The sequence below is a fragment of the Lynx canadensis genome, chromosome B2, assembly GCF_007474595.2.
Source record: "Lynx canadensis isolate LIC74 chromosome B2, mLynCan4.pri.v2, whole genome shotgun sequence".
NCBI classification, from domain to species: Eukaryota; Metazoa; Chordata; class Mammalia; order Carnivora; family Felidae; genus Lynx; species Lynx canadensis.
Window position 1 is genome coordinate 35,009,972 of NC_044307.1, and position 22,738 is coordinate 35,032,709.

Consider the following 22,738-nt stretch of genomic DNA (forward strand, 5'->3'; position numbering starts at 1 on the left):
AAACCTTTCAGTATATGATGAGCTGGAATTTGACAATTGGTTGTTGTGAATTAGTCTTTGGGATTCGTGGAAACAACATACAGTGATTAGGTTACTCCCTGCAAGACATTTCTGCCATGAGTGCTTTTTAGTTTATTTAATTGTAGCCTGGCAGCAATGCATGATAGTTATTACTATATAGACTCATTAATTTAATGTTTTGACAGTCTCACCCTCTGCCTGGAAATTTTACTGATAAAATAGATGTGGTCTCTGATGGGGACAGTGGTGGAATATTCTAATTAAAAGCATGCTCTTTGTCTCTCAGGCTGTGCATTCAGTGGTCTTCTGGCTATATAGGATTTCTTAAAAAATTTTTTTTCTTAATGTTTATTTATTTTTGAGAGAGAGAGAGACAGACAGAGTGCGAGCAGGGGAGGGTCAGAGAGAGAGGGAGACAAAGAATTTCGAGCAGGCTCCAGGCTCTGAGCTGTCAGCTCAGACGCGGGGCTTGAACTCATGAACCATGAGATCATGGCCTGAGCTGAAGTCAGACACTTAACCAGCTGAGCCATCCAGGCACCCCTGGCTGTATGGGATTTCTTAAGTCACTGGTAACCATTTAAACACAATAGTTATATTTGAAATTACTATGGTTGTTTTGATAATACTGCTTAACATCTTTGTGAACTAGAACAGGCATATTAGAGAGTTAAGATTTTTAGGTTTTATTTCAAGACAAATTAAGGGAGATTCTAAGTGGAATCATGTAGAACAATGTTCTCTTTGTTTACCTTTTCTCCTTAAAATTATTTTTTAAAATCGAGAGAATAATCCTTGTTCTATCCAAAGTCATAAAATGTAATTCTTTGCAAAACACTTATAAAATAGAAACTGGATTCTCTCTTCCTCAACCTGAGCCTTACATTTTGTCATAATTGATATTATGCATATGTCAACCATTATACTTGATCTTCTGGGAGAAGTCCTGATTTCAAAATATTAACCAGTTATTGATAACATTCTCATATTTGTCAGATTATGTGTTAGTTGGGGCTAAAAAAATACAGTGACTGTGATTAAGATGGAATATTGCTAGGCTTTTGCCAACTTTCTTCTTTCAGTTAAGATTAACTTTGATAGTAAGTATCAAAGTTACTTACTTTGATACTTACTGTCAAATTACTTAATTGAGAATTATTATGGAAATTATCTAGAGATACTGCTTCCCTGATTATTGTGACACTTAGAAAACTTTTTTTTTTTTTTTTTTTTTTAAAGAAGATCATTCTTTTGAGTTACATTTGAGGTCAAATGGAAGAATTTGGAAGCAGTATGTGCTGTGATTAAGACCATGGTCCTGGGCTCCTGGGTGGCTCAGTTGGTTAAGCATCTGACTTCAGCTCACGTCATGATCTTACGGTTCGTGGGTTTAAGCCCCTCATCGGGCTCTGTGCTGACAGCCCAGAGCCTGGAGCCTGCTTCGGATTCTGTGTCTCCCTCTCTCTCTGCCCCTCCCCTGCTTATGCTAGCTCTCTCTCTCTCTCTCTCAAAAATAAACATTAAAAAAAAAGTTAAAAAAAAAAAAAGACCATGGTCCTGAGAGCAAACAGTTTTTGATTCAACCCTTGATATTATCACTGTTTTAACCTTGAGCAAGTTACATACCCTTGTTCTGTTTCCTTATCAGTGAAATGGCAAGGCTAATGAGACTTACCTTATAGAGTTGTCGGGAAAAATACGTGAGACACAGGCATGATACACAGCGCTTGACACAGAGCAAGCACTGACTACATTTGGTTGTTATGTTGAGCTTGGAACATCTCTTAAAAGAGAACTACCTTTAATGAAGCCTTTCAAAAAGTCCAATTCACTCTTTAAATTACATTTAGAGTCTGCCCTTTCCTCAAGGACATGTAATTGTGCAACCTTTAAAAATATGAAATGCTAAAGTCTTACTTTTATATCTAGGCTAAGTTCTTTTGATCTTTGTGAAATTGGGAACTGACCATATCCGCCCAAAAGGGAAATTACGAAACAGAAAAATTCAGTTCCTCTTTAAGGAGAGAAAGTAACAATATAATGTGTGGTGTGGTGTGATGTGGGGTGGGGTGTGTGTGTGTATGAAGAGAGATCATGCACATATTTATATAACGCATTAATAGATTTAAATTTACTGGCCTAGTGTCTTTTCCTCTAAATTTATAAAATATAAAAATAGAAATGAAATGAAAGCATTTGTAATAGCTCAACTGGTATACATTATTATTCAGCCTCAGGAACGAGTAGTGATTCTTACATAGTAGATAAAACCTAACTTGATTTTTAAAAATTCAGCCTTTTTACTACTGATCTGGTTTTTATGTTCCCATAGCTGTGTAATACAGTAATGAGTGGGTAAGGCATTGCATCTAGAATATTTGTGGTGAACCTGTTGGACTTGAATGTAATCGTTTCCCTAATCTTACCACGTAAGGTTAATAACCAGGACCACACCTGTGAGGAGAGGTTCTGGAATGCCCCATTTTGCTTTATAGATAATATTCCTCCTTCCTTTAAAGTAAATGCAGGAATATTGTCAGTGAACAATATCCTTTTACCAGTGAATCCTGAAAAAGGAGAATTATAATTTGAAAATTTAAAAATGTCCCTATTTTAGTGCCTACAACTTGGTTTATAATGAGGTGAAAATAACAATGATAGATTTAAAAATCAAGATACTTTATCATGGCCATGTATTTAGTTGCACTGTGTATTTCTCATGCAACATTTTTTTTTTTAAACTGATATTGACACATACATCATTCTGATCTTCATCTTTGCTTTTTTCTTGTCTCTTTCTTCAGAGAACCTAGGAAAAGATACATCTAGTAAGAAGGATTATAGAAATTTTTAGAAAACTAGATGGAAGGTGGTAAAGTTAGAATAGGGGTAATGAGCCCCCCATGTAGTTACTAAGTTTTTAGCTGTCACTGTCATACTTACTGCCTTGCCTTCCCTTCCTTCTCTTCTCTTCTCTTCTCTTCTCTTCTCTTCTCTTCTCTTCTCTTCTCTTCTCTTCTCTTCTCTTCTCTTCTCCTCTCCTCTCCTCTCCTCTCCTCTCCTCTCCTCTCCTCTCCTCTTCTCTTCTCTTTTGTGCATCATGATAACTGTACTCTTTTATCCCTATCACCTATTTCATCAATCCCCCTACCCACCTCCCCTCTGGTAACCATCAGTTTGTTCTCTGTAGTTAAGAGTCTGTTTCTTGGTTTGTCTCTCTCTCTCTCTCTCTTTTCCTTTATTCATTTGTTTTCTTAAGTTCCACATATGAGTGAAACTATATGGTATTTGTCTTTCTTAGACCGACTTATTTTGCTTAGCATTATACTTTCTAGCTCTATCCATGTCGTTACACTATGTATATACCACATATAGTATATGAAATATTACACTGTGTATATATATACCACATCTGTGTTCATCAGTTGATGGACACTTGGGCTGCTTCCATACCTTGGCTATTGTAAATAATGCTGCTATAAACAGAGGGGTGCACGTATCCCTTTGAATTAGTGTTTTTGTATTTTGAGGGTAAATACCCAATAGTGTGATTACTGGACATATGATAGTTCTATTTTTAATTTTTTGAGGAACCTCCATACTGTTTTCCACAGCAGCTGCACCAGTTTGCATTCCTACCAGTAGTGCATGAGGGTTCCTTTTTCTCTACATCCTCACCAACACTTGTTTCTTGAATTTTTTATTCCAGCCATTCTGATAGTCATAGGTGGTATCTTATTGTGATTTTGATTTTCATTTCCCTGATAACTAGTGATGTTGAGCATCTTTTCCTGTGTCTATTGGCCATCTGTATGTCTTCTTTGGGGAAATGTCTGTTCATATCTTCTGCCCATTTTTTAATTGAATTATTTGCTTTTGGTGTGTTCAGTTGTATCAGTGCTTTATATATTTTAGATACTAACCCTTTATCAGATATATCATTTGCAGATATCTTCTATTCAGTAGATTGCCTTTTAGGCAATTGCCTTTTCTTAAATACCTCTAGAAGTCTTATGAAATTAAGAGCTGTCACAGGGGTTCTGGATTATTGTGTAACTCTCCATTAATTTCTAGGTATCTGGTGACCCATCTCATGGGAGCAGATCTGAACAACATTGTGAAATGTCAGAAGCTTACAGATGACCATGTTCAGTTCCTTATCTACCAGATTCTCCGAGGTCTCAAGGTATAGTCTCCCTTTCTCCATCTCAAGGCTTAAGAGAAAGAAGAAGAAGAAAGAAAAAAAAAAAAAAAACAACCCTTTCTTATGGAAAATTTCAAACATAAAATCACAAGTACAATTATACTGTAATGAACCCCTGCGTTTACTCAATGACCACAGCTACCAACATATGGCCAATCTTGTTTCTGTTGTATTCCCCAAGCCCTGGATTCTTTTAAGACAAGTCCAGACATCATATCATTCCACCCATAATAGATATTTCAGTATGTATGTCTGAGAGCTCAGGACTCTTCATTCTTCCTTCTAAAGAGTAGTCATAATCTCTTGATCTAATCTAATGTCTGGTCAGAGTCATGTTGAAACTTTAAAAACCTCCTCTAGGATGCTAATTTGTTTGTGGGAAGGGCAGATAAGTAATGTTTTAAAATTAAAGCACCTTTGACATTGACATTTAGCAGCTTTGAGTCCGTAGTGAGCTCCAGAGCACTAGCCAGAAAATAGGTTGAAAGCTGTTTCACTTATACTTCAACTCTATGAATAGAGTTGATGGTATAGAAATCATAGTTATGATAAATGTTCAGATTACTGATAATTACTTGTTCTCATTTCTAATGCTACTTTTTAATACTAGTAGTTCTTACTGATTCATGAAAATATACTTTAACTATGTCATATGGCCATAAGAGGTTGGAGATAACTTTTTGATTTAACTGACTTTTTTCTCTTTCACAGTATATACATTCAGCTGACATAATTCACAGGGTAATGTATTATGATTTTGATGGCATTATTTGGGGAGGGAGCGCTGAAGTGGAGAGGACCGGCATGTGGCCAAGATCCTAGTCTAAGCTTATTTTAGCCATTGAACTATTGATTATAACTTTACTCTAAGTTTAAACTGATTAAAGAAATGTGTGTGGTTTTTACTATTTAAGGCTAATTAGGACTAGGTAGTGACTGACTATAGATGGAGATCATTTATAGCTGAATAAAGTCTTACTTTTATGTTTGGATCTTCATCATTACCTGTGGGGAGAAAACCTAGCATGAATCATAGAGTTGATCATGTCCTCTCTGGACTTGCTTCCTAGGACCTGAAACCTAGTAATCTAGCTGTGAATGAAGACTGTGAGCTGAAGGTAAGATGAAGAGACAGTGGGAATTGTTTGTTTCCACTTGTAATTACATGTTTGACTAACCAGGCAGACTTATGTAGTAAATGGGTTTATAAAATCATGACTTTTTGTCTGAAAATTCATATTTTCCTTAGAAATATCAGAGTTTGAATCACAGACTTAATAAGTCTTAGTTTAAAGGATATTGAAGGTGGCATCAGGTGTCATATTTTCATTTTAAAATAAAGTTACATTAGAAATTTAATTTGTTAGTTATAATAAAGGAAAATCATAGTCTGAATATTAAGTAAGCAATCCTGAAGAGATAATTACTAGATTAGTTTCCTAAGATAAGAATGGCAAAAGCCACTCATTCAAAGTAATTCAAATAGGGGATAAATATAAATATATAGAGAGCAAGCAGCTTTAGAATATTTTTTCTCATTTTTAATCAATCTTTTAAACATAATTAAATGTAATAAAAAGAATCATTTTAAGTGCACACTTGATAAATTTATGTATCCATTTAACCACCAACACAATTAAAATAAAGAACACTTTTTCACTTCCAGAAGTTGACTTATGCTCCTTCCGAGCCACTCCCTACTCCTCTACCCCTAATCCTGGACCACTGATCTAATTGCTGACACGATAGAACAGATTTATTTTTTTCTGGAATTTCACATGAATGGAATCATACAGTATTTGTGTGTGTGTGTATCTGATTTTTGCTTAGTATAATATTTTTGAGATCTGTGTTATATCAGTAGTTCATTCCTTTTTGTTGCTGAATTTTTGTGAATTCAATATTCACAAAATATTGAACACAATATTCATTTTGTGAATATGCCACGATTTGTCTATCCATCTACCTGTTGATAGACCTTTGCTTCAATTCCAGTTTGGGGCTGTGTAAAGCTGCTATGAATATTCCTATGCAAGCCCTTGTGTGGCTGTATGTTTTCATTGCTCTTGGGTAAATGCCTTGGAGTAACATTTTTGTTTTGCTTTTTGTAATTTCATTTTTTAAATTGCTGTGTTTATCATGCATTCCAAACATAGACTTGGAAGTATGTTTATGAAAGTGCTGTATTGTTCTTCCCCTTTCTGAGGCAGTAGAGTTTTTTCCCTCCTGCCTTATGAGACTTAGGATCCTGACTGTTCCAGTGCCTGATTTCTCTTCTCTCCCTTAGATCTTGGATTTTGGACTGGCTCGACATACAGATGATGAAATGACAGGCTATGTGGCCACTAGGTGGTACAGGGCTCCTGAGATCATGCTGAACTGGATGCATTACAACCAGACAGGTATTGCTTTTATTGGTTATTTAGCACCTTCTTGGTCAGCATGTTGAGCGTATTTGGGATTCTCAGAAGCGGAGGTAGTGGGAATGGGAGGAAGCATCTTTTTTTTCCATCAGTAATCCTTTTAAAGTCGACAGAAAATATTTCAGTTGCTCAGATAGAGAAGGGGGGTGGTGTTGTACACAGCTTTCAAACTTTATGATTTAGCAGTTGAGTTTTTATTTATTTAGATTTCCAGCGTATTCTGTGAGTACTTCTATCTGAAGACAATGGGTTCATAATTGTAACCTCTCAACATGACTTGGGAGAATCCACCATTTCCACCAATAAGAGTCTCTACCCCTTTGTGAACAGCTTATTTCTCTTTGCCTTAATTATGTTTTGACATCCTACCTATTAAGCCCGTTAGTGGGGTGAAGGTCTTAATAAGCTAACTTCCATAAAGATGAGCATGAATCGTGGACCTCAAATGTCTTAAATATTAATTTGAGTATTTCACTTCTAGTTATAGTTCCATTTGCGGTCAGGTATGATAACAGTGACATTGTATGCCCTTTTCTCTTTAATTTTGCCAGTTGATATTTGGTCAGTGGGATGCATAATGGCCGAGCTGTTGACTGGAAGAACGTTGTTTCCTGGTACAGACCGTATCCTTTAAAAAGTTTTGGATTTTTGTTTCTTATCTGTATTCCAGTGTCCATGGAAGTATATCATTTTTACCTATCTCTAGGGAAGCTCTCAGTTACTTGCTTATATAGTTGAGACATGCGTTATGAGATCCGCCCTCTGGCTAAGTGTCTTGCTTTGCCAACAAAGTGCCTTCAATTTTACTTGTGAGTTGGAAAAATTCCTCACAAGCTGGGGAACTCTTTATATCTTTCACCTGTCATCTTTTGCAGTGAGTTCTTTATTACATTAATCTTCCCACAGCAGTTCTGCAACCTGAGCGTATTCCTGAGAGGCTCCAGATCTCAATGACTGGTTTAGTCTACTTGTACAAACACTTAATGAGAGCAAGATACCCATTTATAAATCAGGGGTGTCTTTAGCTTTTATGTTTGATTTACATGTTAAAAAGATTATATTTCATCCCTATAATGATGCACCTGCTGACTCTTTTTATACTTGTTGTTTAACAACAAATAATAAAAGGAAGACATGATAAGGTCATCCTGCCATGTGATGGCACAATTTTTTTTTTCCAGCACAATTTTGTTTTTATCTAGGTTGTAGCCAAACCTTAATTTACTGCTAGATTTACCATCTAGCCCATGGTTTACCATGGCCCTTTTATTTTAGGCCCTTTCCCATCTGCTGTATGCCCATTTCATGCTTTAGAAGTAGTATCATCCAAATGTGGTTTGTTAGAAGTCCCATTACTTTCACTTGGGGAAGATGTTCAAGTGAGAAAGAATGTTGAAATATGTGTCTAGAATTAGGTTTGAAGATTTTTGTAAAATTCATCTGACTAGCCTATAGTGGGTTTGGCTGGGCTTTAAACATGCTGCAGTCATGCTATGAATGTGTTCTATCATGCTTAGAGACCTAAAAGCTGTTTTAACAGACCCTCACCTAAGCAAACTCATTGAATTTATACCAGAATGTCCGTTTACTTGCTTACAGTTTGGGATATACTTTTGTGGTGACTGTGAATGTTCATGCTATCTCTCCACATGTTCTATCTATCTTCTGCTGAAGAAAAATGTGCTTTCCTAATGAACTGAAAAGCTTCTGCCCCTCAGGCAAAGTTGTGTATTTCCCTGACTATTTCTGCATTGATAGAGTTCTGTCTCCCTGTATTGAACTCACCTTACTGCTCCTCGGTCCCGGATTCTTGGTTTAAATACCTAGTGTTTGTTTCATTCACCTTATATCTGCATCTTAGAAATGTGGTATAGGGGCGCCTGGGTGGCGCAGTCGGTTAAGCGTCCGACTTCAGCCAGGTCACGATCTCGCGGTCCGTGAGTTCGAGCCCCGCGTTGGGCTCTGGGCTCATGGCTCAGAGCCTGGAGCCTGTTTCCGATTCTGTGTCTCCCTCTCTCTCTGCCCCTCCCCTGTTCATGCTCTGTCTCTCTCTGTCCCAAAAATAAATAAACGTTGAAAAAAAAAAAATTAAAAAAAAAAAAAAAAAAAAAAAAAAAAAAAAGGGGTATAAACATTAAAGTCCAAGCTAAGAGAATTAGGGAAATTTTTAATTCCCCTTTTCCTCAGGTACACAGCTCAGAGTCCCCATCCAGCAGACTAATGTCTCTCTTCCCAAGCACACTACTCTGATGCATTTCTCTATTCCTCCCTCTTCTTCCTCTTCTTTATTATCTGTAGCTCCTTTTACCTGCAGTCAGCTTTGGACACGCGTGCCTGCATTGACATGCAGAGTAGTGGAGAGAGACAGTAGGGTGTACTGGTTGAGAACACATACTCTGGAATCAGACTTCCTGGGTTTCGATCCTACCTCTTATACTCCCCGCTGTGTGTTTTCTAACCTCTGTCTCTCGATTTCCTTAACCATAAAATGCTAATAGTATGTACTTTACAAGGCAGTTGTGAGAATTCAGTGAGACAGTATCTGGAAAGTAGTTAGAGCCTGGCAGGAAATGTTAGCCATCATCTTCATTACTGACTTTTGGGAAATACTTTTTCCCTTTACCTTCCCACTTTACTGTCTGCCTGTGAATCATTAAAAGTTTTGGTTTGTTTGTTTTATTTAAATTGTGTGACAAGTAGTAAAGGATGGATCCCCTTGGCGGGCTACTGGTAGAAAGGTTTTAAAGCAATTGTGCCCTATGGTTTTATCTCACAGACTTACTTACTCCCTGATGGCTTGACTCTTTTAGAATGCTAACTTTCAACCTGTAAGACATCTTCCCTTTATTTTTTCTTATTTTAGAGACAGAGACAGAGTGTGTGCACATGTGTGCAAGTAGGGTAGGAGCAGAGGGAGAGACAATCCCAAGCAGGCTCCGTGCTGTCAGTGCGGAGCTTGACGTGAGGCTCGATCTCATGACTGTGAGATCCTGATCTGAGCTGAAATCAAGTGTTGGACGCTTAACTGACCAAGCCACCCAGGCGCCCCAGAAGTCTTCCCTTTTTGTGCATACTTCTTTTCCTTCTGTGAGCTTTAGATAGAAAACCTAGCATTTAGGCTTTTTACCATGGGCTTTTTTTTAATACATGAAAATTCATTTCAAAATTCCTATTTTAGTAATACACCATTTCTTTTGTACTTGGCTCTTTTTCAGACAGATATTCTACTGGATCATAAAAGTCAAATTCAGAGGATTTGTATTTGCAATACATACCACCCCCATCCTGTCCATTGCCAGCTGTGTGGATGTAGATTTGGTGGCCGGACAAGGAGAGAGGAAAACGTTTTCTATTACTTTTTCTTGCCTGAAGTGTACAGTTATGTGCATTCTAGCATAGTGGTTCTTAACTCTCATTTTCATCAGAATACTTCGGGGAGCTGGGGCGCCTGGGTGGCGCAGTCGGTTAAGCGTCTGACTTCAGCCAGGTCATGATCTTGCGGTCCGTGAGTTCGAGCCCCACATCAGGCTCTGGGCTGATGGCTCGGAGCCTGGAGCCTGTTTCCGATTCTGTGTCTCCCTCTCTCTCTGCCCCTCCCCCATTCATGCTCTGTCTCTCTCTGTCCCAAAAATAAATTTAAAAAAACGTTGAAAAAAAAAATTAAAAAAAAAAAAAAAAGAATACTTCGGGGAGCTTTTAAAAACTCCCAAGTGCCAGGGCACCACCTCACAGACTCAACTAAAGTTGGTGTGGGGTCCAAGCACAGGCTTTGACGTATGTTTTAAGTCCCCGGTTGTTGCCAATGTGCAGCAGGTGTTGAGCACAACTAGAGTTTAGCCCAGTTGAATTTTACTCTTAACCTTTCAGGCTGATCCTAAAAAAATTAGTTAGGCAGTCTTTCCTCATTTTTTTTTTTTAAAGTTTATTTACTTATTTTGAGAGAGAGAGAGAGAGAGAGAGAGAGAGAGAGGGAGGGGCTGAGGGAGAGAGAATCCCAAGCAGGCTCCATGCTGTCAGTGCAGAGCCCAACACAGGGCTCGATCCCACGAGCTGTGAGATCACGACCTGAGTCGAAATCAAGAGTCAGATGCTTAACCGACTGAACCACCCTGGCGCCCCCTCATTTTTTTTTGAAGGTATCGATGAGATGAGAAAGTTAATAATTTAGACTTATCCACTTGGGGGCCTGGAAGGATATTAGAAAACATCTAATTGAACCCCCTGTTTTTTATACATGTGAGGAAACCAAGACCCAGAGAAGATAGATCCAAAACTATTACTTATGACTCAGGTCACGGTTTCTTTACGTTGTTTTATTTGTTACCTATTCCCCAAATTTTTCTTTTTCTTTTCTTTTTCCTTTTCTTTTTCTTAAAATTTTTCTTTTTCTTTTTCTTAAATTTTTCTTTTTCTTTTTCCTTTGGAGGATGTGCTGGCCCCACACATTCTTTCTTTGCCTGGCAAGATGTGCAGCCACTGCTTATTTATGATTTTTAAATGCAACTGAATACTGAGGCAGCCTCTAGAACTGCTCTTCTATTGAGTGCAGTTTTCTCCCTGTTTTCCTCATGTATTAATCATATTATTCTCATCTAGAACTGGTGGTTTTAGGGGTGCATAGGTGGCTCAGTCCGTTAAGCGGCCGACTTGGCTCAGGTCATGATCTTGCGGTTCGCGAGTTTGAGCCCCGTGTCGGGCTCTGTGCTGACAGCTCAGAGCCTGGAGCCTGCTTCGGATTCTGTGTCTCCCTCTCTCTCTGCCCCTCCCCCGCTCACAGTCTCTTTCTCTCTCTCTCTCTCTCTCTCTCTCTCTCAAAAAAAATAAACATCAAAAAAACTGGTGGTTTTAGCTTCTAGATAAGAACTATCTAATAGAATTGTCTGTGGTGTTGTGAATGTTTTCTGTTTGGGCTGTGCACTGGTTGGTAGCCACCAGTGACATGTGGCTATTGAGCACTTACAATGTGGCTAGTGAAACGTAGAAACTGAATTAAAAATATTTTTGTGGTAAAAGGTATTAACATAAAATTTGCCATTTTACCTTTTTCTTATTGTGGTAAAAAACGCATAACATAAAATTTACCATCTTAACCATTTTTAAATACACAGTCCACTGGCACTAACTATACTTACAAAGTTGTGCAGCCATCACCACTATCTTATTTCCAAAACATCTTCATCACCCCAACGGAAACTGTACCCATTGAACAATAACCCCCATTCTTCCTTCCCACTGGTTTCCTCTCTTCAACTTCCTCAATTGGCTTATTCTAGATATTTCATATAAGTGGAATCACACAATATTTGTTCTTTTTCTTGATTATTTCCCTTAGCCATAATGTTTTCAAGGTTCATCTGTGTTGCAGCATGTTATCAGGACTCCGTTCCGTTTTATGTGTATTCCCCTGTATGTGTATGCACTCATCTTTTCGTTGACACTTGGGTTATTTCCACCTCTGGCAATTGTGAATAGTGCTGCAATGAACATTGGCATATAGCTCTCTGTTTGAGGCCCTGCTTTCAGTTCTTTTGGGTATATATATCTAGGAGCAGAATTGTTGGGTCCTGTGGTAATTCTACGTTTACTTTTTTGACGAGCTATCAAACTGTTTTCCACAGCAGCTGTACCATTTTACATGCCCACCAATGATGTAGGAGCATTTCTCCGTGTCTTCACCAACACTTATTCTTTTCTTCTTTTTAAAAAAAAAAATTTTTTTTTTAATGTTTTTATTTATTTTTGAGACAGGGAGAGACAGAGCATGAGCAGGGGAGGGGCAGAGAGAGAGGGAGACACAGAATCCAAAGCAGGCTCCAAGCTCTGAGCTGTCAGCACAGAGCCTGACGCGGGGCCCGAACTCACGGACTGTGAGATCATGACCTGAGCTGAAATCGGACGCTTAACCGACTGAGCCACCCAGGCGCCCTCTTCTTTTTTTTTAAATTATAGCCATCCTCATAGGTATGAAGTGGTATCTCTTTGTGGTTTTAATTTGTATTTCCCTAATGACTGATAATGTTGAGCATCTTTTCCTGTGTTTATTGGCCATTTGTATATCTCCTATGGAGGAATGTCTGTTCAAGTTCTTCACCCATCTTTTAATTGGGTTGTCTTTTTGTTGTTGAGTTTTTAGTTCTTTGTATATTCTGGATATTAAACCTTTATTAGATATGTGATTTGCAAGTATTTTCTCCCATTCTGTGGGTAGTGTGTTCACTTTCTTGATAAGGTCCTTTTTTAAAAAAAAATTTTTTTTAATGTTTATTTTTGAGAAACAGAGAGAGACAGAGCATGAGCGGGGGAGGCGGTGGGGGGGAGAGAGGGAGACACAGAATCCGAAGCAGGCTCCAGGCTCTGAGCTGTCAGCACAGAGCCCAATGCAGGGCTCGAACCCACAAGCTGTGAGATCATGACCTGAGCCAAAGTCAGACGCTCAACAAACTGGAGCCACCAAGGCGCCCCTCTTGATAATGTCCTTTGATGCACTGAAGTTTTGATTCTGATGAAGTTCCAATTCATCTATTTTTTCCTTTTGTTGCTCATGTTATATCTAAGAATGTATTACCAAAGGTTGTGAAGATTTACTGTGTTTTCTACTAAGAGTTGTATGTGTTTCTCTCTCATACCTAGGTCTTTGATCCATTTTGAGTAAATTTTTGTATATGATATCAGGTTTGAGGTCCAACTTACTCTTTTGCATATGGAAACCCAGTTGTCCCCGAACCATTTGTTGAAGAGACTATCCTTTCCCCACTGAATAGGCTTGGCATTTCTGTCCAAGGCTAATTCTAATCCCTTTGTCTGTATATCTATGCTTATATAACAGTACCACACTGTTTTGATTCCTATAGCTTAATAGTAAGTTTTGAATTCAGGAAGTGTGAGTCCTTCAATTTTGTTCTCACTGTTAAATGGCTGGGGGTTTTGGTTTGTTTTTTGTTTTTTTGGCTTTTCAGGCTCTTTTGTAATCCTTTATGAATTTGAAGATGGGCTTTTCCATTTCTGCAGGAAAGGCTGTTGGAATTTTTTTTAATATGTATTTTTAATGTTTATGTATTTATTTTGAGAGAGTGTGTGCACATGCACAAGCAGGGGAGGGACCGAGAGAGGGAGAGAGAGAATCCCAAGCAGGCTCCAGGCTGTCAGCACAGAGCCAGGCACCAGGCTCCATCAGTCCTACAAACTGTGATATGACCTGAGCCAAAATCAAGGTCGGATGAGGCGCCTGGGTAGCATCGGTTAAGCATCTGACCTCGGCTTAAGTCATGATCTCTTTGTGATTTTAATTTGTATTTCCCTAATGACCAGTAATGTTGAACATCTTTTCCTGTGTTTATTGGCCATTTGTATATCCTGTGGAGGAATATCTGTGTGCTTGGAGCTCAGATCCTAGAGCCTGCTTCGGATTCTGTGTCTCCTTCTTTCTGCCCCTCCCCTGCTCGCTCCCTGTCTGTCTGTCTGTCTGTCTCTCTCTCTCTCTCTCTCTCTCTCTCTCTCTTTCTCTCTCAAAAATAAGTAAAACATAAAAAAACAGAGTTGGATGCTTAACTGAGCCACCTAGGTACCCTGAAAGGCTGTTGGAATTTTGATAGCAATTGCATTGAATTTTTAGATCACTTTGGATAATATTGACATCTTAACAATATTAAGTCTTCCTATCCATGAACACGAGTTGTCTTTCCATTTTTCAGTTCTTAATGTCTTTCAGCAACGATTTATCATTTTCATTGGACAAATCTTTCACCTTCATGGCTAAATTTCTTCCTAGGTATTTTATTCTTTTAGATGCTATTGTAAATGGAATTGCTTTCTTAATTTCTTTTTCAGGTTGTTTATTATTGGTGTGAAGAAACAAAACTGATTCTTGTTGACTTTGTGCACTGCGTCTTTACTCAATTTATTTATTATCTCTAGTAGGTTTCTTGCAGATTCTTTGGTTTTTCTATCTATAGGATCCTATCATCTGCAAATAGAGATGGTTTTAATTCTTCCTTTCCAGTTGCTCTGGCTAGAACTTCCAGTATAATGTTGAATAGCAGTGGTGAAGTGAAAATCCTTGTTTTGTTGTTATCTTAGAGGGAAGTTTTTCAGCCTTTCTCCGGTGACTATGATTTTAACTGTGTATTTTTCATAAATGCTCTTTATCATGTCAAGGAAGTATCACTTCAAAGAAGTTCCTTTGGATTCATAGTTTTATGAGTCTTAAATCTGAATTTCAAATCTTATTAGATTTTATTTAGATTACACTGAAATTTAGTTAATCTCATGTGATTACTGGTATTGCATTGGACAATGCAGTTTTAGATCTCTATAAGTCTTCTTCGTATTCTACCTTTTTCTCATTTTTTTGTGATTAGTCTCCTCCTTGAGAGATGCTTTTAGTACTGGTTGTTAATAATCCTTGGAGTTCCCCTAAAGGTGTAAGAAATACTAATTTTTGTCTTAAAACTAAGTATATATTGTTAGGTTTGAAGCTATTCTCATTTATGACTTTGTAGAACACTTTTTCCATCTAGCTCAAAAACAGGATTATTTTTTTAAAGAATGAAGCCTTGCCTTAGAAGTCCAGTCAACTAGGTATATCAGGTGGACACAGCTGGTGAACTTCACATTAGAAGATAGTGAGGATACAGAATGTCCCTTCAGGCATAGGGCTAACCTATTTCAAATGCCATTGGTTTTGAGAAGAGTGGCCAGTTAGAAAATGGTATTACCAATACTTAATAGTCTGTAGCGTAAGGAAGAGAGAAAATGAGTTTCAGAGCCCTGTTACACATCAAATACTGTTTCCTCTTCTGGAGACCACAGTGTTTGTTTGCTGTCATTTTCCTTTCCTAAGTAATCAAGTGAATTTCCTTCATGTGTAAAACTCTTTTTCCTTCTTTCATTAAAAAAATTTTTTTAATGTGTTTTTATTTTTGAGAGAGAGAAACAGAGTGTAAGCAGGGGAGGGGCAGAGAGAGAGGGAGACACAGAATCTGAAGCAGGCTCCAGGCTCCACACTGTCAGCACAGAGCCTGGTGCAGGGCTCGAACCCACAAACCGTGAGATCATGACCTGAGTTGAAGTCGAATGCTTAACTGACTGAGCCACCCAGGTGCCCCTCCTTCTTTCATCTTAATAGAAGGGGTACCTTTAAGATATTAACCTGAGGATAATGGGGCTGTTGAGTTATAATCTACTTGCCATTAGCTGCTGCCTTACTCCATATGAATTTCCTTAGTGTATTAAATTTGCTCCTTAATTCTACTTTATTTATTTCTTTTGATTTTTTTTTCAAACATTTTATGAAATACAAAAAAAACAAAGAATAACATAATGAACACCTATGTCACAGCTCCCAGATTATGGGCTAAAACACGCCAGTAAAAAATTTCTGATGTACCCCTTGCTGTCACGTCTACCCCTCACTTGCAGTCACTAGTTTCAAATATTCTCTCATTTTACTATTTTTTTAATTAAAAGATAATAAATAATCTCTACCCCCAGCATGGGGCTGAAACTCACAAGCCCGAGATCAAGGGCGGCATGCTCCACTGACTGAGCCAGCCAGGTGCCCCTATTCTCTCTCATTTTAAAGCAGTTTCATGGGGTGCCTGGGTAGCTTAGTTGGTTGACTCTTGATTTTGGCTCAGATCATGATCCCAGCATTGTGGGATCGAGCCCCTGTGTCGGCTCTGTGCTGAGCATGGAACCTGCTTAAGATTCTATCTCTCTCGTCCTCTCCCTTCTCCCCAACTCACGTGCTCGCTCGCTCTCTCTCTCTCTCTCTCTCTCTCTCAAAAAAAAAAAAAAAAAAAAAGTTTCACTTTAGACACTGAAAGCAAGGTCCTAATAAATGCTGAAGAAGAAAAAAAATTTTACTGCATTAGTTGCCTTTTCTTCTCCAACTTGACAATATATTTTCCCAGAAAAGGTTGGAATTTTCACGTGTGTCCACAAACCTAAAGTACCTTAAGAATTTTAGTGTGTGTGACAGTGAAAATGACTGTTTTGACAACCAAGAAGAGAAGAAAGTCGGCCTAAGTCTTCTAGTCCATCCTGTCTGTCATAGGAAGGTTTTCCACCCTCCAGACATTAATGTTCTGGCTTTGTCTAGAACACTTAGAGGTGAATAGAATATTGGTTTTTTTATTTTCCTTCTGATTACCCCATTGACCTTAGGTTGATTTCCTCATCTATTCATTCTACCTATTACTTTTGTTACAGAGAACCTAAAGAGTAATCTTAGGCCTCAGTGGTTGTTTTAGAAAGGACCAAGACAGGGGCGCCTGGGTGGCGCAGTCGGTTAAGCGTCCGACTTCAGCCAGGTCACGATCTCGCGGTCCGTGAGTTCGAGCCCCGCGTCGGGCTCCGGGCTGATGGCTCGGAGCCTGGAGCCTGTTTCCGATTCTGTGTCTCCCTCTCTCTCTCTTCCCCTCCCCCGTTCATGCTCTGTCTCTCTCTGTCCCAAAAATAAATAAACGTTGAAAAAAAAAAAAATTTAGAAAGGACCAAGACATCTATGATTTGAATTTTGACAATTTGATCATTATAACTGAAACACATGTTTGCCTAACAGGAAAAATTTCTTCTATCAAGGGGGGAAAAAGAGGGTTAAACCAGTTATGAAGGATGGCTTGTTGTGGAGATAACTAATTGTCATTATGTGATAAATTTTGCTTTGCTCTGCTTATGTAGCTGCTTGAAGCACCTTCTGGCCTTAACTGCCTGGACAAATTGTAGTGGCCTTACAGTAGCTGGTACTATTGGAAGACTGACCTGTATTTCAATGGATTTGCCAGCTCTTGGAGAACCTATGGTGATTTCTTCTGAGGTCTGCATGCTTTGACTTCCTTCTTACAAGTGCTTTTAGCTACTAAGTAGATTCTTGTTTTGCATTGTGTGCTTACTAATCTCCCAAGTATTGGCTATCATGCTGTAGCAACTCTCTTTGCCCATAGCCCTTACACACTACACTCATGGCATTATACTTGCGTACTCTTCATGGTGTAGACACTTCAGTTGGAAGGTTTGAGGGCTTTGTTAGGCCTGATATTAAGTGAAGCAACTTTTCTGGACTACTGTTTGTATTTAGACTTTCCATCGAGTATGGTCATTATAGGTTTTTTAGGGCAAGGCAGAGGGCTGGAGCTGAGTTAGAAAGCATATTACAACTAGTCTTTTCAAGCCAACCAATATTTATCAAACTACACTGTGGAAGGTGCTGGGGATAAGATAGTACCTGTCCCCCAAACCAGAGTGATCATACTCAGTGGAAAGTGAGTTATAGGAGTTACCAGAACAAATGTCTACTCTCTCATTATAAAATAAGACAGAGTGATAAAAATGCTATAATAAAGGTACAGATAAGTTATTGAGAAGAAGTAAAGTTAATTTGAACTTAAGATATCAGAAAGACTTCACAGCACAGTTCTTGTTTGAGTAGGACTTTGTAGAATAAATAAGAAAAGACTTGATAGGAGGGGAGAACGGAGGATATTCCTGCGTATGACTTGCATAAATAAGAAGGTGGAAGCTTAGAATTGCCTAGAATATTTGGTGTGCGTTGAAGCAAACCGTCTGAGGCAGTCAGAAAAGAAGCTTGATGCCAAGTCAGGGAGGGCCATGAGGGGCTAGGAATTCGGGCTTTATTCTTCAGACGTGTGATTGTTTTATACTGGCAGAGACACGGGGCCCCCAGCTCATTGCTGTCGTGAGCCTCTGTGACTAGTGGGAGTGCCACACTCTTCAGGTATGATGAGGTGAAGGTAGGGCGGTTAAGAAACTCAGCCCAGGGTCTTCCGGCTTCCCTGAAGGGAGTATAAAACTTGACTCTCATTTCAGTAGTCAGAAGTCTCTTAAACAGGAGTACCAATCTCAACAGTTTTATTTCCCGAGATCAATTTTGACGCATATATTGTAAAACTACCTGTTTAAGAGTTGAAGTAGTCTAGTTGGTTTTCATATATGATATACTTTGTGTTGTGGGAGAGCTACCCGGTTAAATTTGTTCCTGAAGAGTGTGAAGGGACTTAATACTTGTAAACTGAATCAATTAAAATGGGCAGAGGGGATCCTGTACTAAATTCTGTTGTCATATAGCTAATTTTATTATTTTATTTATTTTTTAATGTTTTTCTATTCATTCTTGAGAGAGAGAGAGACAGGGCATGAGTGGGGGAGGAGCAGCGCAAGAGAGGGACACGGAATCCAAAGCAGGCTCCAGGCTCTGAGCTGTCAGCACAGAGCCCAACACAGGGCTCGAACTCACAAGCCGTGAGGCCATGACCTGAGTGGAAATCGGACGCTCAACCGACTTGAACCACCCAGGCGCCCCTTAATTTGATTGTTTTAAAGCAAGACCACATTCGTCCATCCTCCCCTCTCTGTCCCCATTATTGCATGCTTTAGTTTTTTTTTTTCTTGTCAGCACTTTGAACTAAGAGTCAGTATTGAAATTTTAACCTCCAGAACACATTGATTTTTGCCATTTGCAGATGACAAAGTTCTCTACTATATTTAATTTAGAAATGATTTCTGTGAGTGGACTTGTTTCTAATTTAACCTTGTTTTCTACAGAACACAAATTGTTTGGGTCTAGGCTGGGGTTTGGCAAACCTTTTCTTAAAGAGCCAGATAGTAAATATTTTAGGGTTTGGGGACCATATGGTTTCTGTTGTAACTACTCAATTCTGCTGTGTAGGGTGAAAGCAGTTACAGACAGTATATAAACGAATGGGCATGGCTGTGTTCCAATAAAACTTTATTTTCAAAACAGGCAGCAGGCTGGGGTTTGCTGACTCCTGTCTAGAATGTTCTTCCATTTAAGCCAATTTCTTAGCTGGGGGTGGGGGTGGGGACGGGGAAGAACAGGGCAAGATGCCAGTGATATTGCGTAAGTAATTCCTGTAACTTAGGCAACTGTGGTTTGCAGAAGCCATTATTTTAAGTTACACCGTATTACCTTTATATGTGTAATCATAAACAGAAATATTTTCTTCCATCCTCCTTTCCTTCCTGCTTCCTGAGGAGAAGATCTCCTCAGATATTTCGAGTGCCCACCATGTAGCAGATAGCAGGCTAAGCACGGGGGATAGGTGGCAGTCAGGGTGGCCCGTGCCCTCATGGAGCTACATACAGATCAGCAGAGGTGACAGAAAGCAAACGAAGTAATTATAGATTGACGTTTGCAAGCATTGTGCTGGGGTAGAGAATACAAGGAAGAAGGGGCTTTCTTATTTAGAATGTGGGGGGAGTCCTCTCTGAGGAAGTGAGACCTGAGGTTGAGAAGGATCTAATATGCCAACAACCTGACAGGATGTGTGATAGGCACCAGAAGACAGTCATCCTCCCCTCCTTTTCCCCGAATGTCAGTAGAGACGTGGATAAACTCTCACACTTTCATAGAGAATATTAAAAGCTTACTTTATGTAATTTTTTTCTCTCCCCTTTTAACTTCCTTTTTGGGCCAGACTAAAGGCAATAAGAACAAACCAACAGTTTCTGTCTTCTGGTTAATATATGCACATACGCGGAAGAGTTGGCTACCCGAATAAGGGTTTGGACGTTGTAGCCTATTGTGTAGAGCCTCTGGGATGTGTGAGGTTTGTCACTGCGCTTGTGAGATGGAAAACTCTCCTGTTCTACTTCATGATGGCGCTCCTGAAGAACACGCGGATGCAGTGGGGGAGTGGGGCCCTCTGCTGGCCGACTATCACTCACAGCTCCTCTCTGCCTGCCCTAGCCATTGCAGAGGGAGAGGTTTCCCAGAGGGCACGCTCAAGTGGTGTTAGGCCCTGGGGTAGTCGCAGGCTCCTGTCCTATTACAAGCTCCTTGGGTCAAGCCTTTCGGGGGAGTATTCCCAGGGGAGCTTGGCCAGCCCTAGCTCCTATGCTCTGCTGCTCTTTCTGTTCGTGTAGCACTCTGCTTACCAGTGCTTTCTGCTCAGCTGGCTTCTGACGCTTTGGTGGAAGGCAAAGAGGTTAGGTGTGGACTGAGTGAAGCTTTTGTGCTGTCACCTGCTGTCTTTGACCCAGCTAAAGTCGCTTCACTTTACTGATGGGTAATGTTGACAGATGCCCGGAATGAATATAAATTGGGGGTGTGAGTGGTAGTATTTTGAGTCTTTGCACAGGAGGAACATGTTCTACTTGAAGTGACCATCCATGGAAGCCCTGATCTAGGTTAATTCACCATTTTGGCTTGGCTGGGGGTTTTCACTTTTTGTTATTGGGGTATTTTGTTTGTTTGTTTTGTTGTCGTTTGTGTTTTTTATTTTTATTTTGTCCCAACATTTTCCTTTATAGTCCACCATTAGATATTGATCAGTTGAAGCTCATTTTAAGACTCGTTGGAACCCCAGGGGCTGATCTTTTGAAGAAAATCTCCTCAGAGTCTGTGAGTTGATGCTTTGATTGTAATTATCTGCCCTGTTGGGAGCCTCTGCCGCTTCCCTCAATCTGTACTTTGACCTGGGTATGTTTGTAAGCACGTGTGCCCTTTTGTGCTGACTTCCAGGATGAAGTATAAGTGTGTGTGTATGTGTGTGTGTGTACACATTTGCTCACGTGCATGTGTTTCGTTCTCTATTGGAGTACATACGTAGATCATGAGAGCTGGTATTGAGCAGTCGTGTCCCAGTAAATGATTTGAGATTCTAACTCATTCCAAGAGATCAATGGAAAATTGGTCTCTGTTACCAAGCCCTGACATCATTTTCCTCAGCAGTGTCACATATACCTGAGCTCTTTTTATATTGTGGTTAGTGCTTGCTCTCAGAGCATTAGCTTCACCATGTACTAGTCTAGCTTCATCACCACAAGGATGAAGTGTGCGTTGGGTGCACGCTACTGCCCTTTTCCAGAAGTTCCTGCTTTTTATTGTTTTAGAATCGACAACTGTACATCTTGTATAAGTTGTCTATTCTCAGCAGGGCCATCTCTCCACCCTGTCTCCAGACCAGTCCTAGTACCTCACATCCACTGGAGTTGGCTTGTAAATCCTTCCTCCCACAGCCTGCCTTTGTAATTACAAGTCAAATAACCTGAGAAAAAGCTTTAGAGCTAATGCTTTCCTGCCTCTAAGCAGGGGTTTAGAGAGAAGCCGTGGGAATGTGACTCTGGCTTGCTTTGGCTCCGATTTCCTGCTGTTGGTCATTTTCTGGGGCCAGAGATAAGAGAGAGATCATGAAAGCTCAGCCTTTCTCCCTTTTCTCCTCTGTCTGCCGCCAGGCAGTTGACTAAAAGGGAAAAAGAGCTGTGGAGCCAAGCTCCAGTCGTGCCTTCCTGAATTCTCGTCCCAGCATTCTGACTAACGGGGTCCCTTTGCCCAATTGGAAGGACTGCTGGGTAGCTGGAGGCAGGCTTGAGCAGGTGAGTTTGAATGGTTCATCGTCTCCCTTACAAAATAAAGAATATTGTCATCTGGTATGTTTCTGGTACATTCCTTTAAAAGACTACAAAGTCCAGTGTATTTATCAATTTCTACTCTGAGGGATGTAAGAGACTGTGCTGGCTCTATTATTTTGTTTCATTTATTTATTTAAGAAGAAGAAGGAAAAGCACAGAAAAGCTGTGACTTGCCTGAGTCATGCACTGAGTCACTTGGCAGAGCTGAGCATAGATATCAGATGTTCTGATAACATGATCTCTAAACTTGAATCTCATGCGATTGCACACTATTTTGAAAGTCATTGTCAGAGTTACTGACCACAGTGTTAACCCAAAGGAGTGTTTTCTTTTGCTTTATGAAGTGCAGAAGCTGGATAGAATGAATCAAAGAAGATACGAGATGCTGCGTAGTGAGGATGGTGCTTTATTGTTTTAAATGCATTTGCTGAGAAAAACCGGTAATAGAGAAAACACGGGGGCAAGGGAGCGGGGTTGGGAGGAAGTTCAGTTTGTTTACTGATAGTACTAATGAGACTAAGATAGTAAATTCATTCCCTGTCTGGGAAAGGCTGTTAGCAGCTCCTGCTTAGTCGTGTCTCCCACCCCAACCATCCACCTTATAGGTGTGTGCTGTTAGTCATAAGAATTTCTAAAAGAAAAAGCATGGGTAATATAGTATTTACCTATTATTAATCCATCATTTATTGTTAAGAAAGAA

At 39.6% G+C, this 22,738-nt stretch overlaps 1 protein-coding gene across 6 annotated transcripts in view; it reads left to right on the top strand.

The window, feature by feature from the left end:
- MAPK14 (mitogen-activated protein kinase 14) overlaps window positions 1-22,738 on the top strand; it is a 76,315-nt gene that overhangs the window by 42,304 nt on the left and 11,273 nt on the right. For 3 of the 6 annotated variants that reach the window (XM_030315363.1, XM_030315366.1, XM_030315365.1), the window contains exons 4-9: window positions 4,096-4,207; window positions 4,937-4,966; window positions 5,296-5,343; window positions 6,513-6,627; window positions 7,200-7,271; window positions 20,949-21,028. In XM_030315363.1, coding sequence (XP_030171223.1) covers window positions 4,096-4,207; window positions 4,937-4,966; window positions 5,296-5,343; window positions 6,513-6,627; window positions 7,200-7,271; window positions 20,949-21,028 — 457 coding nt within the window. Of the gene's footprint in view, window positions 1-4,095; window positions 4,208-4,936; window positions 4,967-5,295; window positions 5,344-6,512; window positions 6,628-7,199; window positions 7,272-20,948; window positions 21,029-21,861; window positions 22,003-22,738 lie in introns of all 6 variants that reach the window. The other 3 variants (XR_003968808.1, XR_003968809.1, XM_030315364.1) reach the window with 2 other exon arrangements.